Below are 22,403 nucleotides of genomic sequence, written 5' to 3' on the forward strand. Positions count from 1 at the left end.
TCGCTCAAACCATGTCCCCACCCAAGTAGTGACAAGCCCACACTGGCAGCATTGTGACATTCCACCTGTCACTGCTGGTACTGGATGTCTTCAGCTTTTACCAGCTCAGAACAGAATACGGGAGAAATGGGATGAGTCATCCCAAGCCCAGTCTGTGGTTGGCCAGGGATGTGATTCAAGGTCTCCTGAGCAAGAGGTCAAACCAGGAGTTTGGGGATGAAAATTTATCCAAATATTCTGCTTTTGGGGAGAGGTGGGGTTTGATGGAGCAGGGTGGGGGAGAAGGTCTTGCTCTTTCCATGGTCTCAGTTACCTTTTGGAGATGCCTTAAGAGCAATCCATGGATTCCTGGTGAGTCCAAATAGTAGGAAAAGCTGCAGAACTGGTTCCAAAACCATGGATACCAAGGAATTGGTTCCAAATTATTTGGAGGGGTGATGACCACTCTTCCTTATTGCACACCAACCATGGTAGGATGCTCTAAAGCACTTGGAATTGCACAAAGAGTGCCCTGGGAGCTTCAGCTGTGGCACCACAGTCCTGGAGCCACCTCAGAAGACAGAGTGGGCAGTTGTGTGGTTAGGCATAGTGGCCAAGGAGAGGTGAGATAGCTGTGGAATATCCCAAATTGTCTAACTCCAACATGGAAAGAGCTTAGGAAGAGAAGGAGGAAGGGAAGAGTCTCCTAAAATCCACAGAGTCTAAAAGTCTGCTCAGATCAGGTGGGCACAACGGTGGGACAACAATCTCTGCCACATCCAGAGATCCTGCAGGACAGAGAGGAGGACCCAGGGGCTGCCTCTTTCTCTCTGCCGGAAGTGGGCTCATTCCCAAGGCTGTCACCAAAGACACCCCCAACTGTGTCACTGTCACTCTGCATCCAACATCCCTTCAACCTCCTTGGTGGGACCCTCCTTATACATCCAAAACTCAAAAACTCCCCACATTTTTTGAGACAAGAGAGGGGTGAGAGGAGACCCAGTTGCACCTTCACCTGAGCTCCTTTAAATTCAGACTTCAAAGGGCAGGAGAAAGTCAGGAAGTGTTTTCAGATCTCATCAGAAGACAAGACTTGTTACAACATGAAACTCTTTGGTCGGAGAGAAAACCACACCAGGTTTCTGCCTCTCGTCTTTATTGGGGGATGGCACATGCCAAGGAGAAAGACTTACGCAAACATACACAATTGTTCCCATGGTCCCAAGGAAAAGTTGAACCCTGAGTAAAAATAAACATTTTACAACAACCTGAGTGAAACTCGAGGGGTAAAAGCAAACTAAAAGTCAGTTGGGTGAGAAACATCTTCAGCTGGGCCAAGGCACCAGGAGGAAATTCCTGTTTTAGAGCTTGAGCTGCAGCTGATGAGTGGCACTGATTAAAGCTACACCACGGCTGAATCCAGCACAAGAGCTTAAGAGAAGCTGAGGCTTCCCTCCACACTCGGAGCTGCTCCTGGATCCAGCCCTGCTCCTGCCTGTGGTCGGGCGCCTCTTGCTAAGAGGGTGCAGTTCCACAGGCTCATCCCAGCCAGGTTTGGGGCTCCCTGTGAATGGGCAGGTCCTGCTCCCAAAGGAGACCTGGGCACCTTCATCTCCAGCAGCTGGAGGGGAGCACAAGGGATTGAGCTGTTCTTGGCTGCTGTTGGGAGTCTCAGTCCTTAGCAGGTGGATTTGGCCATGTTTGTCTCCTATCCACAGTTTTAGTGCTGGTTTAAGGTGCCATCAGTGCCCATCACCCAGTGGTCCTTGGGGAGTCATCGTGCATTTGCTTCCTTTCTCCTCTGGGTGCCGGGATCGGGGGGTTGATTTCTTTCCTATGCCCTCCGGATGGTGGGGCTGCCGTTCTTCAGGATGGTGCCAGATCCCCCCACCACCACTGAGTTAGATCCCCCACCCAGGGAGCCAAATCCACCCCCAGCACCAAATCCACCCCCTCCCAGGCTGAAGCATGAACCAGCACCACCCGTGTTGCAGCTGCCTTTCCCGCTTCCAAAGCCAATTCCTCCTCCAAGGCACAATCCATTGTATCCACCTCCCACAGAGCTGCTGCCGCCCACCACGGCTGCAGAGAGGAACAAAAGGCACCAGGTTACCTCTGATGCCACCAAGAAGTTTGGGAGCACCAATCCCAGCCCACCACACTCCCATGGGAACAGTACTTACAGATGCTGACAGAGCTCTGGCACTCTCCAGACATCCTGCAAGGAAAAGAGATGGACTGTCAGATCCAGTCAGAGCATCTGGAGTAGTCCAGCTCCATGAAGTCAGGATTGGTCCACTGGCACAGCCACAGGACCATGGCTCATGACAACACCATTAATGTTTTATGAAGATGATGGTATCCTTTTTTCCCATTGAGGGATCAGGATACATTGGAATTCTTGCTGTATCCCACCCACCTGCACTCCTCGCCCTCCAGCAGCTTCCTGTAGGTCGCAATCTCCACATCCAGGGCCAGCTTGACGTTCATGAGCTCCTGGTATTCTCGGAGCTGCCGGGCCAGGTCAGCCTTGGCTTTCTGCAGGGCTGTCTCCAGCTCGGTCAGTTTGTCCCTGGCGTCCTTGAGAGCCACCTCCCCACGCTGCTCCGCATCCGCAATTGACGTCTGAACGGTCTCACACTGGAGGGCAAGACATGGGTGGGATGAGTGGGGTGGAGGCAGCCAGTAAGAGATGAAACCATGATCCCAGATCAGAGAAACACATCATGGTTTGGGCTGGACAGGACCTTAAAGATGACCTGGAGCATCAGCAGGAACACCTTCCACTATCCCAGGTTTCTCCAAGCCACATCCTACCTGGTCTTGGACATTTCCATGGATGAAGCATCCATAATTTCTCTGGGCAACATGTGCCAGAGCCACTCAGGCTCAGCTTTCCCCAGGGCTCTCCCACACCCAACAATTCCCACCAAACTTATTTCCCTTCAGGAAATTTCTAAAGGGCATGACCAAGGTCCTCCCCATTACTCAGAAAACATAATCCCCACCTGCTTCTTCACGCTCTCGATCTCAGCCCGGATCCTCTGGATCACGCGGTTCAGCTCAGAGATCTCTGTCTTGGTGTCCTTGAGGCTGTCCCCATGCTTGCCTGCAGTTGCCTGCAGCTCCTCATACTGGGATGAAGCAGGAAGAGCACATTGAGTAGGGTTATGTGACCCTTGTGACCTCACAGCTGCTCCTGGAGCTTTTGTGCAGTGCAGAGAAGCCAAGGAGAGCAAGTGTGTGCCAGGTCCACTCTGGATGGACCAGCACCAGCAACATTCCAGATCTTGCCATGGTCTGAGCTGCCACCAGTAGCTCTCCCACCCCCCCGGACACTGGAGAAGCCCAGCAGTGTCTGCCACCCTCACCTTGCACCGGTACCAGGACTCGGCCTCGGCGCGGCTGCGGTTGGCGATCTCCTCGTACTGCGCCTTCACCTCGGCGATGATGCTGTCCAGGTCCAGGTTCCGGTTGTTGTCCATGGACAGCACCACCGAGGTGTCAGACACAGTCTTCTGCATCTGGCACAGCTCCTGCAAGGGACACCAACAAAGATTTAACCCCTGCAGAGCTTCATACGGTGCCACAACCCTCCTCCATCCCGGTGTCCCTGGAACACTCACTGCCTCGTAAAGACACTTGAGAAAGTTGATCTCATCTGACAGAGAATCCAGTTTTCCTTGGAGCTCCACCTTGGTCATGTAGACTCCATCCACGTCCTGCAGCAGAGATGGGATGAGAAAACCTGCCCAGCACACACCTGGTAATCTATAATTTCATGGAATTGTGGAATGGTCTGGGTTGGAAGGCACCTTAAATGCAATTCCACCCCCTTCCATGGGCAGGGACACCTTCCACTCTCCCAGGCTGCTCCAAGCCCCATCCAATCTGGCCTTGGACACTGCCAGGGGTCAGGCAGCCACAGCTGCTCTGGGAAATGCATTCCAGGACCTCCCCACCCTCACAGAGAACAATTCCTTCCCCATATCCCATCTATCCCTGTCCTCTGGAAGTAGGAATTGCCCCTTGTTCTGGCACTCCAGACCCTTGTCCAAAGTCCCCCTCCAGCTCTCCTGGAATCCCTTTAGGTAGAAAACAAGGACTTGACCTTCTTCAGGAGCACAAATTCATTCTCAGCTGCCGTCCTTTTGTTTATCTCCTCCTCGTACCTGTGGATGGGAAGGAGGGAGATGGAATCTGGCTGCTTGCTTTGGCTCCGGCTCAAACTAATGAACATTGTTGGCCTCAGACTCATAAACTCGGCAAAAATAGATCTGCCACGAGGAAGATTTATGGACAGGGAATTGCACTTCGCCTTTCAGGACAAGCCCTGGCTCTTGCATCTCCAGCACCTGGGTGCGGAAAGCCTGGAAAGAGGAATTCTGGCTCTGCTAAAGGGAGTCCTGGTATTTGTGGCCAGTTCAAGTTCCTTCTATGAGATCCAAGAACCTTCAGATCCTCACAGGTATCATGTAATCTCCTGATTTGGAAGGGACTTACATGGATCATCGAGTTCAGCTCCTGGCCCTACACAGGACACCCCAGAATCCCAAAGGGACCCAAATTTTCCAGATGCTCATCTCCAAACATAAAGTCAGTTTTCACCCAGCAACCTCTGGTTGATCCCAGGTCTTGTGGATTCCAATGATTCCCGGACTTCCTTGCCCACTCTCTTTTGTAATTCCTCAAGTGGATTAATTTCTCCAGTCTTTGTTCTACTTTTTCCAACTGGACACATTTTATGTTCATATTTATAGACTAAAATTATATATAGACCCTAAATTATATATTATAATAAACAACAGCAGGAAAATTATTTCTCCTTCCGTTTTTTTACTTCATGTCAACCTTCCACAGAAATCCTCAAATCCCGAATGATATTATGTGAAAGAATCGTGAAGAATTTCATAAGGAAATTAGAGTTGGGTTTAGCAACTGATCAATTCATTAAATCGTAACACCACTGATTCTTAAGGAATTCTCTCTTGAGGAAGACAAAGAGTGGAAGATCCTCCTTCAGGAAGAAGCACAATTCAAACAGTATATTGAAAAAAATCTGAGAAAAGTTGAGAAATACCTTGAAAAACTACCACTTTTCATCATAACTCACTTTCCCCAAAACATTTTAACATTTTCTAACCATCAGAAAAAAAAATATTGACAATTATTATCAACATTTCAATTTTTTGGGCTGTATGAAGTGAGTTTTTCTCTCTGATTATTTGCCACCAGACACACCAAACAACCTACTTTGTCTTGAAGTCCTCCACCATGTCCTGGAAGCTCTTCAGCTCCGTCTCCAGCTGGTGCTTCTCACTGGAGAGACAATCCAACTGCTTCCTCAGCCCACTGATGTAGGTCTCAAAGAAAGGGTCCAGGTTCCTGCCCCCTGTTCCTGTACCACCCTGTTCCTGCAGCAGCTTCCACTTGGTCTCTAGGACTCGGTTCTGCTGCTCCAGGAACCGGACCTAAACAGCCAGGGAAAGAGTCAGACTGTTCCTTCAAAATCCCATCTTTTTATTGATTTTTTCCCCCCATGTGTTTTCCATATTTTATGGAAATATGGGAATATCTTCCCATTTAATGTGTGATAACTCCTCAGTCCTACAGGACAGGTAGGACTACACTGGATGGGGTGAGTGGGCAAAAGGGGCTCATGTCCCCTCCCCAATTTTGGAGCCTCCAAACAGGAGAAACACAGTGAACTTCGTGGGTTTGGCATCTTCTTGATCAAAATAGCCAGAAAAGTCCCAACACCTTCAAAACAGACCAAAACACCCAAAAAGTCCAATCATCCCCTTAAAAATAGCCTAAATCGCTACATATCCCATCTTCTCCTTAAAATAGCCCAAAACACCCTAAATCCCAACATTATTCAAAATATTCCCCCAAAAATCCCACCTTCTCCTTTAAAATAGCCCAAGTCACCCAAAATCACATCTTTGGAAAAGTAGCCTAATACACTCAAGATCCCATTAAAAATAGTCCCAAATGCCAAAAAAATTTCGCCTTCTCCTTCAAAGCAGCCCAATGTTCCCCTTAAAATAGCCAAATTTCCTCCTAAAAACAGTCCCAAACACCTTCAGTTTATGGTGATCTGGGCAACTCCCAGTTCTGGGTGCTAGTGGAGGAGCATCTCCTGGTCATTCCCACCCTCCAGAGCCGATCCCAGGGTGAAGCCCCTCCAAACCTTGTCAATGAAGGAGGCAAATTTGTCGTTGAGTTTCCTGATCTCCTCCCGCTCCTGTGTCCGAACCTTCTGGATCTCAGGGTCAATCTCCAGATTGAGGGGGGCCAGCAGGCTCTGGTTGATGGTCACCTCCCTGATGCCACCCGGGGGACACGGGGGGAAGCCCTGGCTCCCCATCCCACCGTCGAATCCTCCACCAAAGCCACTGCTGAGGCCTCCACCAAAGCACCCTGCACCATAGCCACCCCCAAATCCTGCTCCTGCCCCAAAGCCGAAGCCTCCTTGCCCACCAAAGCCTCTGCAGACACCACCAGCCCCCCCAAATCCTCCCAGGGATGTGCTTTTACTGCCCCCCAGGGAATAGAGGCTCCTGCTGCTGAAGCTGCTGGTGCCACCAGATCCTCGGCATCCTCCACGGGGCACGGAGCCAAACGTGACCTTGTTCCTGCCCCCAAAACACACAGAGCTGGAGCTGAACCCCTTGCCAAGAGCGCAGGACTGGCGAGACATGGTGAAGGGTCCCCAAAATGCTGAGCAAAGAGCTGAGGCTGGAGCTCGAGAGGCGAAAGGAGCCAAGTCCTGTGGGAGCAGCTGCTGGGTCCCCGCTTTTTATGGGCTCAGGGAGTTGGTCGGTGCCGGGGGGAGTGGAGGTGTCATTTTTTGGGGGTTGTTTCATTCTCGTCATTGTTTTCAGGTTTGAAAGGACGCCCTCCTCACTTTACCACAACCATGACCTGCCAGCAAACATTCCCCAGAGAGTAAAGAAAAACAAAGTATTGTTGGTGTTGGAGCCAAACTCCAACTCAAATTCCCTGGGCTGCGGCTGTCACTCATCACAAAGCCCCGTGAACTCTCTGATGCATCACGCCCTCAAGGGAAACCCTTGTTTTACCTAAATCTGTCATTTTCGGCCTGACACCAGGCACTGGGTTCACTGAATTCCAACAAAAACCCAGGCTCCCAGGCACACCCTCAGATGCACTCAGTTTCAACCTCCTGCTCCGAGGAGGGGTGACGTGAGTTGTCCAAAGTGTTTCACAACTAGGAGCATTAGTGTTTGGCAGGGCTCTAAAACTACCTTTATGTCAATAAAGATGATTTTAAAGCCTTCTTAAAATTTCTGAAAGGCTTTTGAAGTCATTCTGGATCCCTCTGAGTGATGGGTTGAGCTGGGTGGGACACACTGGGATTTGCAGAGACAGAAATATCCCAATATATCTGCATTGGGCCCCACTCCAGCAGAGTCAAGACTGTTTCCTGCCCCACAACTTCGACAGGGGACCATATCCCTCCTCTGAGGAACTTTTCAGGGATTTTGGGATGTTTCCTCAGGGTCCCTGTGGGTCTCCAGTCTCTCCACAGCACGTGGTACTCAGCAAAGCCACACCCAGCCTACACTATTGTTAAAACAACACAATTTAATTGCTTAATTGCTTTAAATTTCTATTTAAATGAGGTGTTGAGCTGCCTCCTTTGAGGATCCCGGTTTATCCCACCAGTAAAACAAACAAAAAGCCCCAAAACTTCCCCCCAACTCCACACTGCCAATAAAATCCAGCTGGATTAACCTGTTCATTGGGGGAGGTTTGTGGAACTAGTTTCAGCTCCAAGACTGTTCACTCCTGGCTTTTTTTTTTTTTTTTTTTTTTTCCCTGAAAATATGTAAGTCTACGTCTGAAAGCATGTCCTTGCATTTCCTCCTGAATCTCATCAGGGATTCCTGAAGCTCCAGGATTTTCAGCCCCAAATGATTTGCAGCACAGGAACAGGGAAGTTGATGCTTCCCTAGGACAATGCACGTCCTGCATGCCCCAATCCCACCTGGAAACCCTGTCCCACCCTCTGGGGTTCCCCAGTTTTCCAGCTGGAGAAGAGAAGCAGTTTGAACCGGGGGAAGGAGGCGGCGGCTGCCTCTCCTGACCTTACGCAACCGGCAGATCTGCTCCAAAACTGAATGAACCTGTTGGAGCCCGGGTGGAGAGCATTCCTGCCAGGAGTTCCCAGGGTGGCTCCAGCACCAGCTCCTGGCCCAGCTGCTGGCCCGTGGCCAGCCCGGCACTTGCCCAAGCAGCTGCTGGGCCAGCAAAGCCCTGCCCCACCCTGCCACCAAGGGGTGGAGACACCGCTGGGACACAGGGTCCGCTCCCAAATCCCTCCTGGACTCCAAGGGGGAGCATCTGGGATGCTCCAGCACTTGCTGGAATGGGAATGCATCAGGAGCAAAGCCAAGGGCCCAAGGCTGGCCAGTGCCACCCAACCAGCGCTGGCCACCACCTCTCACCCACTGTTGGCCACCGTCACCCACCTAACACTGTCACCCAAACACCCTAACGTGAAGGGCCATCCCCTACTCAGTGTTGGCCACCATAACCCACTCAACATTGGACACCATTCTCTGCTCAGCCACTGTCCCCCACCCAATGCTGGCCACCATCACCCACCCAAACTTAACCATCCTCACCCATCCAGCACCCCAACATCCCAGCTTCCTGTATCCCATAGGAGCAGGCACCACCAGCACGGGCACCCAGCAGTCCCAACCAGGGAAAGGTGTAGCAGAACCAGAGCCCAAATACAGACATTTTCACCCCAAAACTGCCCTGAGACTGGGTTCAACTGGAAAAACCTCAGATCCAGAAACTCCTGGCTGCTCTGTTGGCAGCTGCCGACCCAGGAAATTGCAGGGCTGGGAGCAGGAATGGTGACAGCTGGAACAACAAGGTGGGTCCCCGGGAGATCAAAGCAGGTGTTGCAGAAGATGGGCGGCACCCTGGGACTGCCGAGAGCCCTGGGCGCTCTGGGATCCATGGCAGGGGCAGAGCTGGCAGCGAGGAGCTCGTGGCACCCCTCGGTCCCAGGATTTACAAGCCCCAGGAGGGGGTCAACTCTCATTACTGTTGTGATGCCATTGGTGTCACCTTTCCTGCTGTCCCACTGCCCAGAGATGGGACCCCACATCATGCTCAGCCACAGGGAAAGCTCAACCCAGCCCCAGAGCTGGAAAACAGATCCCAGGGAATGAGGATTAGGGATCATCAGGGACTAACTCACTTGGACTTGACAGCCCCTGCATGATCCTCATCAGGGGGTGAGGACCCTTCTGGGGGTCACAGGGTCGAGGTGGGCCCAGGACAGGGTGGGGTTGTGGGCCCATATGAATATACCACGGGAATAATGACCCACTGGACACGCAGCTCCCCCTGTTTCTTCACACATAGGGGGCAAACAAGGACACCAAAATGGGGTGAATTCAGTGTTAAAAAGGTTGAATCCTCCACCAAAGCCACTTTGGTAGTGCTTAAGATAGGGGAACCCATGTTTTTTGAGGGAAAACCATTGCGATTGGGGGGGATTGGACCTAATAGGCCCCCTCAGGTACAGCACCACCCACTCCCCAAATTCCTGGAGGTGGGGAACTGGTGGACTGGATCTCAGGGTATCCCTGTATCCATCCTTCCCCCATCCTCCATCCCTCCCTCCCCAGTCCCTTGGAATCCCAAATCCAGAACACTTTCTAAAGGGCCAGAATGTGCCCCAAAGTCCAACCAGGCTCCTAAAAACAAGTCCACACCCTGCCACCCCAGCCCCCCAATCCCCACTCCGGGGGGTTCCCCAGCTCCCGGGGTCACTCCATATCTCACCCCAATTAAAAAGGCAACACCAACTCAAAATATGCTGGGTCTGGGAGGGCAGAGTCTCAGGGGGCTGTGGGGGATGTTCGAGGGCAGGAGAAGGTTTGGGGTGCCGGGAGGCGAGGAGTGCAGGGGCGTGCGTGTGAAAGTACTGAGAGTTTGGGCGGCTCCTCCCGACATTAATTACAGGAGTTAATCGCCCCGACAGGCCCTGGCTTGCCACTGCACCCCAAAACCCAACCCAGGTGGTGGCCACGGGAACAGCCCCCAATAGGGGGCAGAGAACACCCTGCTATGGGGCAGAGACACCCACCCCAAAAACACCCTGGACACATCTATGTGAGGAGGTGCCCACCTAAGCACCTGGATTTTGAGGGCCCCCTCCATGGGGAGGTGCCCACCTAAGCACCTGGATTTTGGGGTGAAGGAGCCCATTAAGGAGGTGGATTTGTGGGGGGCTGAACTTGGGGGGTTCCCACAAAGACAGAAAGGGATTGAGGACTCCCTGATCCAGGAAAACTTGGGGGGCAGGAAGTGTCTGTCTGAGCACTTAGATTTTGGGGATCCCCTCCATGGGGAGGCGGGGATTGAGGTGAAGCAGCCCATTAAGGAGGTGAATTTGGGGTATCTGAGCTTGGACAAACTCTCAGTGGTGGAAATGGGAAAATCTGGGGAGGGGCACAAACCCCCAAATCCCCCTCGCTTGACTTCATCCTCAGACACAGGGGGATCCCCATAGGGCAGGCCCCCCCCCCATTTCCTCTATCACCCCCTATGAGGCCCCAGCACCCCCCAATGGTTCAGCACCCCCAAACCCCTCACCCCACTACCCCATCCCAAGACATCCAGGTGATCCCAAAAGGAGCAAACCTGTGAAAACCTAAACACCCTGAGTTCGACCCCATCCCCAGACACCGGAGGACTCCCATTTACCCCAGCACCTCGCATGAGCTCAGCACCCCAAACCCCTCACTCCGGCCCAAAAAGGGCCCCAAAGGGACCGCAGTGCCCGGGATCCCCCTTCAGCTCCCTCTCAATGCCCCAAAAGGCTCGGGGACACCCCCCAAACCTGGGGGCCCTCAAAGTGAGGCCTCACCGGGTGGGTGAGTCACAGCCCCACCCGTGGGATTACCTGGGTCAGGTCTCAGCTTGCCCTCCTCTCCCTCTGGGGGGGCTCCGAGGTCCCGGGCATGAACCCCCAGGGTGGGTTCGAGATCAAATCTTATGGGAGGAGGGGTCCCCGCGATGTCCCCGTGCCTCAGTTTCCCTCCCCCGGCACCACCAGCGCCCGCAGCTCCAGTGCTGGGAGATTTGGGTATTAAACTCCCTCCCCAGGACCCTTTGGGTGCCCCGGGACCCCCGAGGTGCCCCCGCAGTGTCCCAGCGGGGTGGGGTGAGACCCCCTGCCCCCAGAGACCCGCCCATAGCTGCCCCTTCCCTAATGCGGGGTTCCTCCCCACGGGGAAGGGGGTGAAGCGAGCAGGGGATGCTGGCACTGAGGGGGCTATGGGAGGGGTCCCGTCCCACCCCCCGGACTCCAGATGGCACTGAAGGTGACACGAGGTGACATCCCGGGGGGTCCCACCGAGCTTGAGGGCTCCAGCTCCCCGCACAAACGATCCCTTCCTCAGTTTCCCTGCAGGATCTCCGTGAGTCCCGATTTGCAACCAGGGAGGCTCCGTGGGGCTCAACCCCCCACAAGCCGCGGCCCTCCAGAACCACCCAGATCCCCCCAGGCCCCGAAGCCAAACCCCTGAGCCCCCAGACCCCACATCCCGGCCACAGCCCCCCAAACCCCCAAGAGCGCCCCGATCCCCCCATCTGCTTCTAGACCACCGCAGACAGCCCCCAGCCGCCGCACGGGGCCCCAGCTCCCCCCGACCCTTATCCCGCCCAATCCACCCCCTGCAGGAACCTCCAGATCCACCCGCAGGCTCGCCCAGCACCTTCCCCACTCCCCTAAACCCATCGGAGCCCCCGCGGCCCCAGCCCCAAAGCTGCAGCGGGGCCGGGCCCGGGCGCGGCCTCCCCAGGCCCAGCGCTGAGCCCCGGCCGCCGCCGGCCCCGCGCCTCCATCGCCGCTGCTCTGCCGCCCTCCAGCGCCCGCCGAGCCCAAAGGCACCGGGCCCGAGGTGAGCTCGTGGGCTGCCCAAACCCTTCAAACCCCTCCCCGCCGAAAAACCAGAGCCTGAGTCAAGGGGGAGTTGAAATGGGGGGCAGAAGAGAGGGTGCAAGGAGGTGACCCCCATTTAACCCTCCTGAGGGGGCGAGCCAGAACCCTCCTTCTCCCCAAAAGCGCCTCAAAAGCTCGGGCCCCCCCCCGAGGCTCAGGGGCCCCCGAGGGGCTCAGTGTCTCCCCAGAATTTCGGGGGGCTCACGGTGGGTCTGAAGGACCCCTTCCCGGTTTTGGGGCCGCCCTTCAATTCCCCCTGCAAATCTGGGAAGGGTCCCCAAAGCTCCCGGGGTGAGAACAGGGGAGACCTGAGGGCTCCGTGTACTTTGGGGCTGCAGCCCCTTCCCAACTCCTTAATTAATTAGTGAATTAATTTATTAATCCTCTGCCAGCACTAATTACAGGCACCAGGTATCACCACCTCCCCCGCCCGCGGATGGAACTGCGGGGGGGCAGACACCCCAAAACCTGTGACACCCCCAGACCTTGTGGACACCCCCAGCTCCCCCAAATCGGCTCTCAGCACTCCCCAGCCCCCACACCCTCCCTTCCTCCTTGGCCGGGTCCTGTTGGGTTAATAATTAACGGGGGACAAAGTCCCCTGTCAGTGCCGATTTTGGGGGGTCCCCCTTCCCCTCCACCCAGGATGGCTCACAGCCCCCCAAAATGGCTCAGAGCCCCTGCCATGCCCCGTGCCCCCAAATCTCTACCACCACTAGCTTCAACACCCCAGGGCACGAACCAAGTGGGAGGGCCGGGACCCCCAAACACGGCCCCTGCCACCCCTCCCTGCCGCTCCCAACCCCGCAGGGCCCCCAGCGCCTTTGGGGTGCGGGGGCAACCCACAGCAAAGGGGCCCACAGAGCCCCGTAGAGGCACACAGACACCTCTAAACAGACCCTGCTACCCCCTTCCTGGGATGAGAGCCCAGGAAGGGACCCAGGCACCCCAAAATACATTCTGGCATCCCAAAAGGGGTCCTAGCCAGAACACAGACCTGGCCACCCCAAAATTGGCTCTGATGCCCCAGGGTGGGTGCTTGTATCCCCAAACTGATCCTCATATCCCCAAACAGATCCAAGTGCCCTGAAATTGGTTCTGGCAGCCCCAGAGGGATACAGGAACCCTAAGACCCAGACACCATGAGATGGGCCCTGGCACCCCCTGAGGGAACCAGCCACCCCCAAACAGACCCTGACACTCCGAAATGGGTCCTGGAACCCCAGGAAGGACCCTGGCACCCCAAAACAGATCCTGCCATCCTGGGATGGGTCCTTGTTTGCCAAAACAGTCCCAGGCAGCCCAGGGTGGGCACAAACACCCTATAACTGGCCTGGGCATCAAAAAAAAGGACCTGGGCACCCCATAACAGAGATTGGTATCCCAAAACAAGTCCTGGCACCCCTGGAAGGGTCTTGATGCTCCAGGAGGAACCCTCGTACCCCCAAACAGACATTGCCAGCCCATGATGGGTCCTGGCACCCCAAAACAGAGCTGGACATCCAAAAACAGACTTGGACACATCAGCATGGTCGCAAACACCCCAGGAGCAACCCTGCTGATCTGGAAACACCAAGATTGGTCCTAGTCCCCCCAAAAAGACTCAGGAACCCCAAAACAGCCCCATACACCCTGAGAGAGATCTTGACACCCCCAAACTGATCCGAGCACCCCAAGATCGTCCTGGCACCCCAAAACACCCCAGGCAGCCTGGGATGAGCCCCAACACCCCAAGGAGGAGCACACACCCCTCCCCCCCAATTATCAACACTCCCAGATTTCCAAGGTTTTATTCCAGCAGCAAGTGGAACCCCCGGGGGAGGCCCAGACCCCCCAGTCCCCACCCCACAGTCCGAGAGGGGACAATGGGGGGGTTGGAGTCCTCTAGGGGAGACTGGGGGGGCACTGGCTCAGGTTGTCAGTGGAGGGTGCCTGGCGTCCCGTCTGGAGCTGGGGACCCAGCCAGGATGGAGGGGGAACACACCAGGGGCGGGGAGTCTCGGCAGATCAGGACATGGGGGACCCCCCACAGGAATGGGGGAACCCCCCCGGAAGAGAATTGGCTCAGCTGGCCTGGACAAGGGTGATCCCCCCAACAGCCCCCCAGGACATGGACAGGACCCCCCAAGAAAGGGGGCTCAGGTGGCCTGGACTTGGAGGCAGGAAATAGGGGACTTTGGGGGGACTCAGAAGGTCAGGACATGGGGGACCTCCACCCCAGAAAAAAGGGTTCAGCTCAGTAGGACATGGGGGGACACCCTGAAAACGGGCCCGGGGGGGGCTCAGCTTCGCTGGACTTGGGGGATGCCCTGGGAAGGAAAAGGGGATCCAGGGGGGCTCAGCAGGGCAGGACATGGAGGGACCCCCCCAATAAAGAAAGGCGGGGCTCAGGGGAGCTCAGCAGGTCAGGTCATGGACCTCCCCCAGAAAAGGAGAGGTCATCTTTCCAGTACATGGGGGGACATCCCAGGATGGAAAGGGGGGGCTCAGCTGGGCTGAACATGGGGACCCCCTCTCAGAAAAGGGGGTTCACCTGGCTGGGACTTAGGGAGACACCCTGGGACAGCGAGGTACATAGAAGATCCCCCTGGGAAAAGGGGGAGTTGGTTTGTGTGGACGTGGGGGACACTCGAGAAAGTGGGGTCCAGGGGACCCTCAGGTCAGGATATAGGGTCTGCTCAGGGAAGAGGGGGCTCAGATCAGCTGGCCAAGCCAAGGAATGGGGTCCCCCAGGAAAGGGGGTTCAGCTTTCCAGGATGTCGGAGGACTCGGACACGAGTTTCCCGTCACGGGTCTCGATCTTCTTGATGACGATGGCACGGGATTTTGGGGGGGCCGTGCCCTCGGGGAGTGGGGGGGGCACTGAGTACCCCGAGCTGACCACGGCCCCCCCAAACACCTCCCCAAATCCCCCCACAAAACCTCCCCCGAATCCACCTGTGGGGAAGAGGGAGCAACTGTGAGAGGGGGCACATGGGGGACATTCTAAAGCAGGGGTTTCCAGGGCTCCCCCCCAAACTCACCCAGATACCTCGAAGACTTGGTGTGGATGCTCAGGTTCTGCACAGCAGCCTCGAGCCTGGGGGGGTTTGGGGGGGTCCCCCAAATAGGATCAGTGATGGAGGGGGGGATAAATTATGTGGCCTGGGGGGGGAATTGGGTGGGGGAGGGGTAGTCCCCCCAAACTTTCCCCTAAACAGGAGCAGTGACAGGGGGCTATTTAAGGGACATGGGTAGAGTGGAGGGGGGGCGTGGTTTGGAGGGGGTCCCACAAACTGAGTGTTTCTGGGGGAAGAGGAATAAAGGACATGGTAAAGTGGGGGGTATCTGGGACATTTATGGGCTATGAGACCTGGGACATGGAATGTCTGTGGAATATGGGATACCCACGGGATATGGGATGCGGGATATGGGATGTCCATGGGATGTGGGATACTTGCAGGATGTGGGACATAGAATATGGGATGTTCATGGTATCCAGATTGAAGGGCATGGTATATGGGATGTCCATGAGACATGGGATGGAGCACAGGACACCAGGTGTGAGATATGGATGCCCAGAGGTTATGGGATGTGGGATGCCCATGGGATGCGGGATCTGGGATTTGGGATCAGGGCTTCCCACCTGCTCTCCTCGCCCTCCAGCAGCTTCCTGTAGGTCGCAATCTCAATGTCCAAGGCCAGCTTGACGTTCATGAGCTCCTGGTATTCCCGGAGCTGTCGGGCCAGGTCCTGCTTGGCCTGGGCCAGGGCCCCCTCCAGCCCCCCCAGCTTGGCCCGGGCGTCCCTCAGTGCCAGCTCTCCACGCTCCTCAGCCTCTGCCACTGCTGCATCCAGCCCAGAGCGCTGCGGGACAGGACACTGAGCCCAGGATCCCCCTGGACCAAACATCCCCAATATCCCTCACCCCCTCAGCACCATGGTCCAGTATACTCAGTGTCCCAGTATTCCTCAGTCCCCAGTATCCCTCATAAGCCATTATCCCTCACCCCCTTTTCACCCAGTATTCTCACCCCCTAAAATCCCCCCATCTCAGAGCCATCACTCTTTCCTCCCCTTTCCCAGACAAGATCCCAAGGGATCCTCAGGAATCCAGTGGGAGCGTTCCCAGGGGGTGCTGAGGGATGGGGGGGAGGGGCAGGCACTATCCCTCCAAATTTCCATCCAGGTTGAACCCCAAACCTGATTTTTCAGAGCCTCAATCTCTGCCTGGATGCGCTGGATCCGGCGGTTCAGCTCCTGGATCTGGCTCCGCGTCTGGCGCAGGTCGTCTCCCTGCTTCCCGGCTGCCGTCTTCAGTTCTTCATACTGGAGACACCAGACAGGGGGTGAGAATGTGGGACCCCCCAAATCCACCAGCACCCCAAAGTTGGGAGGAAAAAGCTGGGATGTGGCTAAACTTGGAGGGATATTCCAGGGTGGGATGTGGTAAGTCCAGTTGGGTTTGCGGCTGCAATCCTGGGGTGATGGAGATGGGGGACCCCCCCTTGTTCACCAGCACCGCAAAAATTGGGAGGGAAGAGCTGGAATGCAGTGGAGGCAGGAGGGATGCTCTGACAGGTATGTGGTAGCTCCAGTTGGAATTTGGTGGGTACAGCTGGGTTTGGAACTGGAATCTTGGGGGAATGGAGACAGGGGAGACCTATATTCCCCCAGGCACCCCAAAATTGGAAGAGCTTGGATCTGCCTATGTCAAGAAGAATGCTCCAACTGGGATCTGGGATCTCAGGGAGATGGAGGTGAGGGGACCCCTCTCTTCCCCAGCACATCAAAACCAGGAAGGAAAGAACTGGGATATGGCCATGCCAGGAGGGATGCTCCAGTTGGGATGATCCACTGGGATGCCGTGGGTCCAGTTTGGGGTCAGGGTCTTAGTGGGATGGGGAGAGGGGAACCTCACTTTTCTACCAACACCCCAAAAATTCACAAGAAGAGCCAGGATGCAGCAATGGTGGGAGGGATGATCCACCTGCGATGTGGTGGGTCTGGCTGGGCTTGAATCTGGGATCCCAGTGGGATGAGGGCCCCCAGTTTCCAGCATCCCAAAAACAGGGATGAAAGAGCCTGGGAAGTACTGGCACTGGGATCTGCGCCAGGAATGGAGTTGGGGGCCCCTCCCTGCCCTGCAGCACCCCAGGACTGGGATGAGCCCACGCCAGGGGGAACACTCCAGGCTGGGATGTGGCAGCTCCAGTTGGGTTTCAAGCCAGAATTTCTCCCACGTAGCAGCCTCCAGGGCAGGGAGGAAGAGGAGAAGGAAGAGGAAGAGAAGAAGGAGGAGGAAGGATTTGGGCCAGGGAGGAGGAGGATGGGGCAGGGAGGACAAGGAGGGTGAAGACTTGGGACAGGGAGTAGGATCGAGGAGCAAGGAAGAGGATGAAGGCTTGAGAAGCAGGGAGAAGGAAGGCTCAGGGCAGGGAGGAGGAGAATAAGGAAGAAGGAAGAGGATGAAGGCTTGAGAAGCAGGGAGGAGGAAGGCACAGGGCAGGGAGGAGGATGAGGGCTTAGGGTGTGGAAGAGGAGGAGGGTTTAGGGAGCAGGAAGGAGGAGGAGGAAGGCTCAGGAAGCAGTGAGGAGGAAGGATGGAGGAGCAGGGAGGAGGAGCAGGGAAGGGAGGAGGAGGAAGGATTAGGCAGGGGGGAAGAGCAGGAGTAAGGATTGCGGAAAAGAGAGGAGGAAGATGGTGAAGGTTTGGAGAGCAGGGAGGAAGAGGAAGAGCAGGAGGAAGGCTGGGGGGGCAGCAGGGGTTGCTGTCCTGACCTTGACCTGGTAGAGGCCTTCAGCCTCAGCGCGGCTGCGGCCAGCAATGTCCTCATACTGCGCCCGCACATCCGCCAGGACCCCGGCCATGTCCAGCTGGCGGCTGTTGTCCATGGACACCACCACGGCCGTGTCTGACACCTGTGCCTGCAGCTCCTGCAGCTCCTGCACACACAGGGGGGTTGGGTTTAGCGGGGGACACCCCCTGAATGCAGGCACCCCAAATCCCAGGTACCCCCAAACTCAGGTCACCCCCAAACCTCCTCATAGAGCTGCCGCAGGAAGTTTATCTCGTCCGTGAGGCTCTCCAGGCGTGATTCCAGCTCCACCTTGGACATGTAGGCTTCATCCACATCCTGCGGGAACAGCCTTGTCACCTCCCTGTTCCCAGCACCCCCAGGGACCCCCCAGCAACCCCTTGGTCTCAGGGACTCCCCCCATGTCAGGGTCCCCTCACCTTTTTGAGCAGAACAAACTCATTTTCCTTCTCTGTGCGATGGTTGATCTCCTCCTCATACCTGGGCAGAGGGACACAAAGATGAGGGATGACGGGCACATGAAGAAATGAGGATGGGGAACATGAGGACAGGAGGAACATGGGAATGGGAGCTGGGAGCACTTGAGGATGGGGGACATGGGAATGGGGTGACAAGGGAATATGGGAATGGGGGACATGGGGACAGATATGGAGACAGTAGGGATGGGGACATGGCAACGGGAAGTACACAGGTATATGGGAACATTGGGACAGGAGGATATAGGGACACAGGAGAATAGGAGGACATGGGGAGGTGGGGACAGGGGGACAAAGGGACAAGGCAATGGGAGGATGTGGGGGCATAGAGAGGACTTGGACCAAGAGATGTGGGGACATGAGGATATAGGGAGACCCAGGGGCATGGGGGGACATCAAGGGCCAGGGGGAGAGGGGGACACGGGGATGAAGGGCCATGGGGGTGAGGGCACACAGGATGGGGACACAGGGGTATGCGAGGGAACACTCAGGGACAAGATATGGCCTTGAATTCTTCCAGGAGGCTGCAGGGATGGCCCAGGTGGGGTCAAGCAGAGGGTGCAGCCCCAGGGAGGGGTCTACAAGGCGGTATTTGGGTCTGTGGAGGGGTCTGGGGAGACATGGGGATACCCGGGGGATTTGAGGGACACCTGGGGACACTGACTTGGCCTTGAACTCCTCAACGAGCCCCCGGACGTGGCCGAGCTCTGTGCGCAGCCGCTGCCGCTCCTGCCCAAGTCCCTCGAGCTGCCGCCGCAGGGTCCCCACGTAGCCCTCGAGGAGCCCCCCGAGGCTGCTGCGGGGTGGGGGCTGTGCCCGCAGCAGCCCCCACTTGGTCTCCAGGAGTTTGTTCTGCTGCTCCAGGAACCGCACCTGTGGACAGGGAACGGCACCCCAAAACCAGCCAAAATCACCACAAAAATCACACCTGTGGGAAAGGGGGTCAGGAGCACTCCCACACCTCAGAGTCATCCTCAAATCACCTCCACATCTCCCCAAAATAACATGCACACACACCAAAATCACACACAAAAAAATACCCCCACACCCCAAAATCACCCTTGGGGGAAAGCAGGGTCAGGTTGTTCCTATACCTCAAAATCACCCCAAAATCACCTCCACCCCCAAATCACACCTGGGGGAAAAGGGGGAAAAAGGGAGTCAGCACCCCAAAATTACCCCAAAACCACCCTCAGGGGAATAGGTTGGGCTGGAGGGAAGCATGAAGTGGAAGGATGGAGGTGGGGGGAGATTTGCGGTCCTGGGACAAGCTGGAGTCTGCATGTCCTTGTGGGGAGTCGGGGGGGGTCAGGGTGTCCCCAAGGGGGGTGTCAATGTCTTCAAGGGTCTTGGAAGGTTCCCAAAGGTGCTCAGGAGGTCCCAGCTGATCCAGGGTGTCCCTGAAGGGTACCTGGAAGGGCTTCTAAGCATCCCCAGGGGTCTCAGGAAATCCCCAAAGGTGCTTGGGATGTCCCAGCTGAGACTCAGGGGATCCCAGAGCAGGTCTCAATGTCCCCAAGGGTACAGCAAGTCCCCAAAGATGTTCAGGAGGCCCCAAGGAAGGTCTCGATGCCCCAGGTGTCCCAAGATGTCCCAGGTACCCCAGGAGATCTCAGAAGCCAGTCCCCAGGGTGGTCCCACCCCTCTTCGGGGTCCGTTCCCCACCCTCCCCCCCCTCCCAGCTCCACCTTGTCGATGAAGGCGGCGAATTTATCGTTGAGGGTCTTGATCTGCTCCTTCTCCTCCCGGCGCAGCTCCTGCAGCTCGGGATCCACGGCTACGTCCAGCGGCGCCAGGAGACTCCGGTTGATGGTGACGGCCGTGATCCCCCCGCCCGCCGCCGGGACCCACGAGGGACCCCCAAGCGCCCCGGAGCCGCCACGGAGCCCCCCGTAAGGGCCGAGGGCCGGCGCCGTGCTCATCCTCAGCGCCGGGCCGGCCGTGAAGGAGCGGGACGAGAAGGAACGTCCCGGAAAGGCAGAGCTACTCCGGAGCGGCTGCCGGGGAGGGATGGAGACCGACATGGGGCCGGGAGGAGAGGGGAAAGTGGGGAAAGAGGCTGGAGAGAGCTTGGAAAGTGCTTGGGAGGTGGGAGAGGAGGTTGGCCGGAGGATGAGGAAGGTGGAGAAAATTCGGAGGAGGCAGGAAGGTGGGAAAGGAGATTAAGGACGGAGTTTGTAAAGAGGTTAGAAAGTGGATGAAGAAGGTCGAGGAGGGTTGGAAGAGGTTTGGAGACGGCTGCAGGGAGGATGGAGAAGGTCAGAAGGAGGATGAGGAGATGGGAGGAAGTTTGGAAGAGGGCTGGAGAAGGTCCTCAGCTGAGGAGGACAATGACGACTGCAGGAGGCTGAGGACGGGTAGAAGAGGTTGCAGAGGCTCAGGAGGATGAGGACGGCTGGAGTAGGTTGGACGAGGCTAGAGACGGCTGAGGAGGATGAGGCCGAAAGCCGCGCTCGGGGCAGGAAGGCTGCGGCAGCCCCGGCAGGACCGGCCGGACGGGTCGGGGCAGGACGAGCCGGGCCGGGCGGAGCGGCCAGGCGGGTTCCGGGCGCGTTCCCGGCTTGGTTCCCGAGTTTACCCCAGAGCCGGGGGAGGAGAAGCGAGGGGAGGGACCGGAGCTTTAACCCCTTCAGGACGTGGGATCCGCGGGATCACCGGGATCCGCCGGGAGCGGGGCGGGCGGGGGGCGCGGGAGTGGGCTTACCCCAAAATGCGGTGCCGGTGCCCCCACCCCCCTCCGCGCCCCCTCCCGGAGGAGGAGACCCTCCGAGTGCCCAGGGATGTCCACAGCCCTGTCCCCGCGGTGTTATCTCACCTGGGTCTCCCAATCGGATTCCCCTTCATCACTTCACCAAGTCTTGTCCACCCAGTTTGGGCCCCCAGCCCTTCACACCAGACCAGGTCCCCCCAGTCTCAGTCCCCAACCCCTGGCCCAAGCCCACATCCACAGCTTGTCTCCCAGTCTGGGTCTACAGACCCATGTCACCACCCTGTGTCCCCCGGTCTGTGTCCCCAGCACCACATCCCCAATCCATGACTATTCCCCCAGACAATGTCCCCAACCCCTATCCCCTCATCATTGTCCCTGCCCATGTCCCCATCCTAGGATCTCAAACTATGTCCCTGTGGCGTGTCCCCAGTCCCTGACCCCATAGTTTGGTAGGCCATCAAACTGTGTCCCCAACCCCATGTCCCTCAATGCAGTACCCCAGTCCCTGTCCCCCACTCTGTGTCCTCAGCCCATGCCCCCAGATCCAAGACCGCAAGCCCTGTTCCCAGACCTCCATTCTCAGGCATGTCCCCAAATTACACCCAAACCTGCATCCCTTAACTCTCTTCCCCAACCCCAAAACCTGAAGCCCTGTCCCAAGCCCTGTGTTCCCAAACCCTGACTCCCAGTCTTTGTCCCCAGCTCCATGTTCCCCAACCCCTGACCCCAGTCCCTGTCCTCAAATCTGACTCACAGCATGGGACTCCAGCCACATCACTCCAAATCTGGCCCCAGACCTGCCCCCAGCCCTTTCCCCAGGCCTCACCAAGGCCTGTCCCCAGTACCAAACTCAGTGGCAAAATAAGGAAAACATCCAAAAAAAAGGCGTGGGATGGATGGATGGATGGAGGTGAGTTCAGGTGTATTCAGGTGTGTTCAAGCAGGTTCAGGTGTGTGCTGCTGGGTCCAACAGCAGGTGCCCGTGTGTGTAGTGGTGGCTCCAGCCCAGACTTGCCCGGCACGAGGGTGGCACACGCTGGGCACGGACAGGGTGCAGTACCTGCAGCCTGGGAGTCAGGACCTGGGATTTGGGGTCCAGAAGGTTACAGGGGTTTGCCTCCAAGTACACACTGACTGCTCTGGGGTAGCATCTCCTTCCTTCCTTCCCTCCTTTCCTCCCTCCTTCCCAGGAGTCACATACGTCTGAGCAGCCCAGCCCCAACCAGGGACGGTCTCAAAGCCCCCCCAAACCTGCAACACCCGGGAGGGGACACGATCTGCTCCCCCCGCCCAGAGGTTCCCACCACTTCCAGCTCCCTCCCTAAATCCCGCCCGTCTTATCAGGAAGGAATTTCCAGTGATAACCCTCGAAGGGGGGGTAGTGTGGGTTCCAGACCCTGCAGGACACTCTCCCAGCCCCAGGAGCAGCGGGGACCCCCTAA

General features: G+C 56.8%; 2 protein-coding genes across 2 annotated transcripts; both read right to left on the bottom strand.

Moving 5' to 3' along the window:
- Positions 1–1,118: 1,118 nt before the first annotated feature.
- Positions 1,119–6,746, bottom strand: LOC136372782 (keratin, type II cytoskeletal 4-like). Its single transcript, XM_066337566.1, has 9 exons — positions 6,173–6,746; positions 5,233–5,450; positions 4,091–4,151; positions 3,606–3,701; positions 3,351–3,515; positions 2,988–3,113; positions 2,399–2,619; positions 2,163–2,197; positions 1,119–2,061 (listed from the first exon to the last, which is right to left on the bottom strand). Exons 1-9 carry the CDS (start codon positions 6,680–6,682, stop codon positions 1,814–1,816), a joined length of 1,680 nt encoding a protein of 559 aa, XP_066193663.1. The 5' UTR covers positions 6,683–6,746; the 3' UTR covers positions 1,119–1,813.
- A 7,005-nt stretch (positions 6,747–13,751) lies between these two features.
- On the bottom strand, positions 13,752–21,178 carry LOC136372784 (keratin, type II cytoskeletal 8-like). Its single transcript, XM_066337568.1, has 9 exons — positions 19,940–21,178; positions 18,916–19,124; positions 18,195–18,255; positions 17,998–18,093; positions 17,738–17,902; positions 16,160–16,285; positions 15,603–15,823; positions 15,001–15,056; positions 13,752–14,914 (listed from the first exon to the last, which is right to left on the bottom strand). The coding sequence occupies exons 1-9, from the start codon at positions 20,273–20,275 to the stop codon at positions 14,721–14,723; spliced, it is 1,464 nt and encodes a 487-aa protein (XP_066193665.1). The 5' UTR covers positions 20,276–21,178; the 3' UTR covers positions 13,752–14,720.
- Positions 21,179–22,403: the final 1,225 nt, after the last annotated feature.

This window comes from Sylvia atricapilla, chromosome 29 (genome assembly GCF_009819655.1).
Source record: "Sylvia atricapilla isolate bSylAtr1 chromosome 29, bSylAtr1.pri, whole genome shotgun sequence".
NCBI lineage: Eukaryota > Metazoa > Chordata > Aves > Passeriformes > Sylviidae > Sylvia > Sylvia atricapilla.

Excerpts from the sequence above, each read along its gene's own strand:
- LOC136372782 (XM_066337566.1), bottom strand. The coding sequence starts at position 6,682 with ATGTCTCGCCAGTCCTGCGCTCTTGGCAAGGGGTTCAGCTCCAGCTCT. Across the intron at positions 3,114-3,350 it reads AGTCCTGGTACCGGTGCAAG|TATGAGGAGCTGCAGGCAAC; the intron begins GTGAGGGTGGCA and ends GCTTCATCCCAG. Across the intron at positions 2,198-2,398 it reads CTGGAGGGCGAGGAGTGCAG|GATGTCTGGAGAGTGCCAGA; the intron begins GTGGGTGGGATA and ends TTTTCCTTGCAG.
- LOC136372784 (XM_066337568.1), bottom strand. The coding sequence starts at position 20,275 with ATGTCGGTCTCCATCCCTCCCCGGCAGCCGCTCCGGAGTAGCTCTGCC. Across the intron at positions 15,057-15,602 it reads CTGGAGGGCGAGGAGAGCAG|GCTCGAGGCTGCTGTGCAGA; the intron begins GTGGGAAGCCCT and ends AAACCCCCCCAG. Across the intron at positions 14,915-15,000 it reads CAAGTCTTCGAGGTATCTGG|GTGGATTCGGGGGAGGTTTT; the intron begins GTGAGTTTGGGG and ends TCTTCCCCACAG.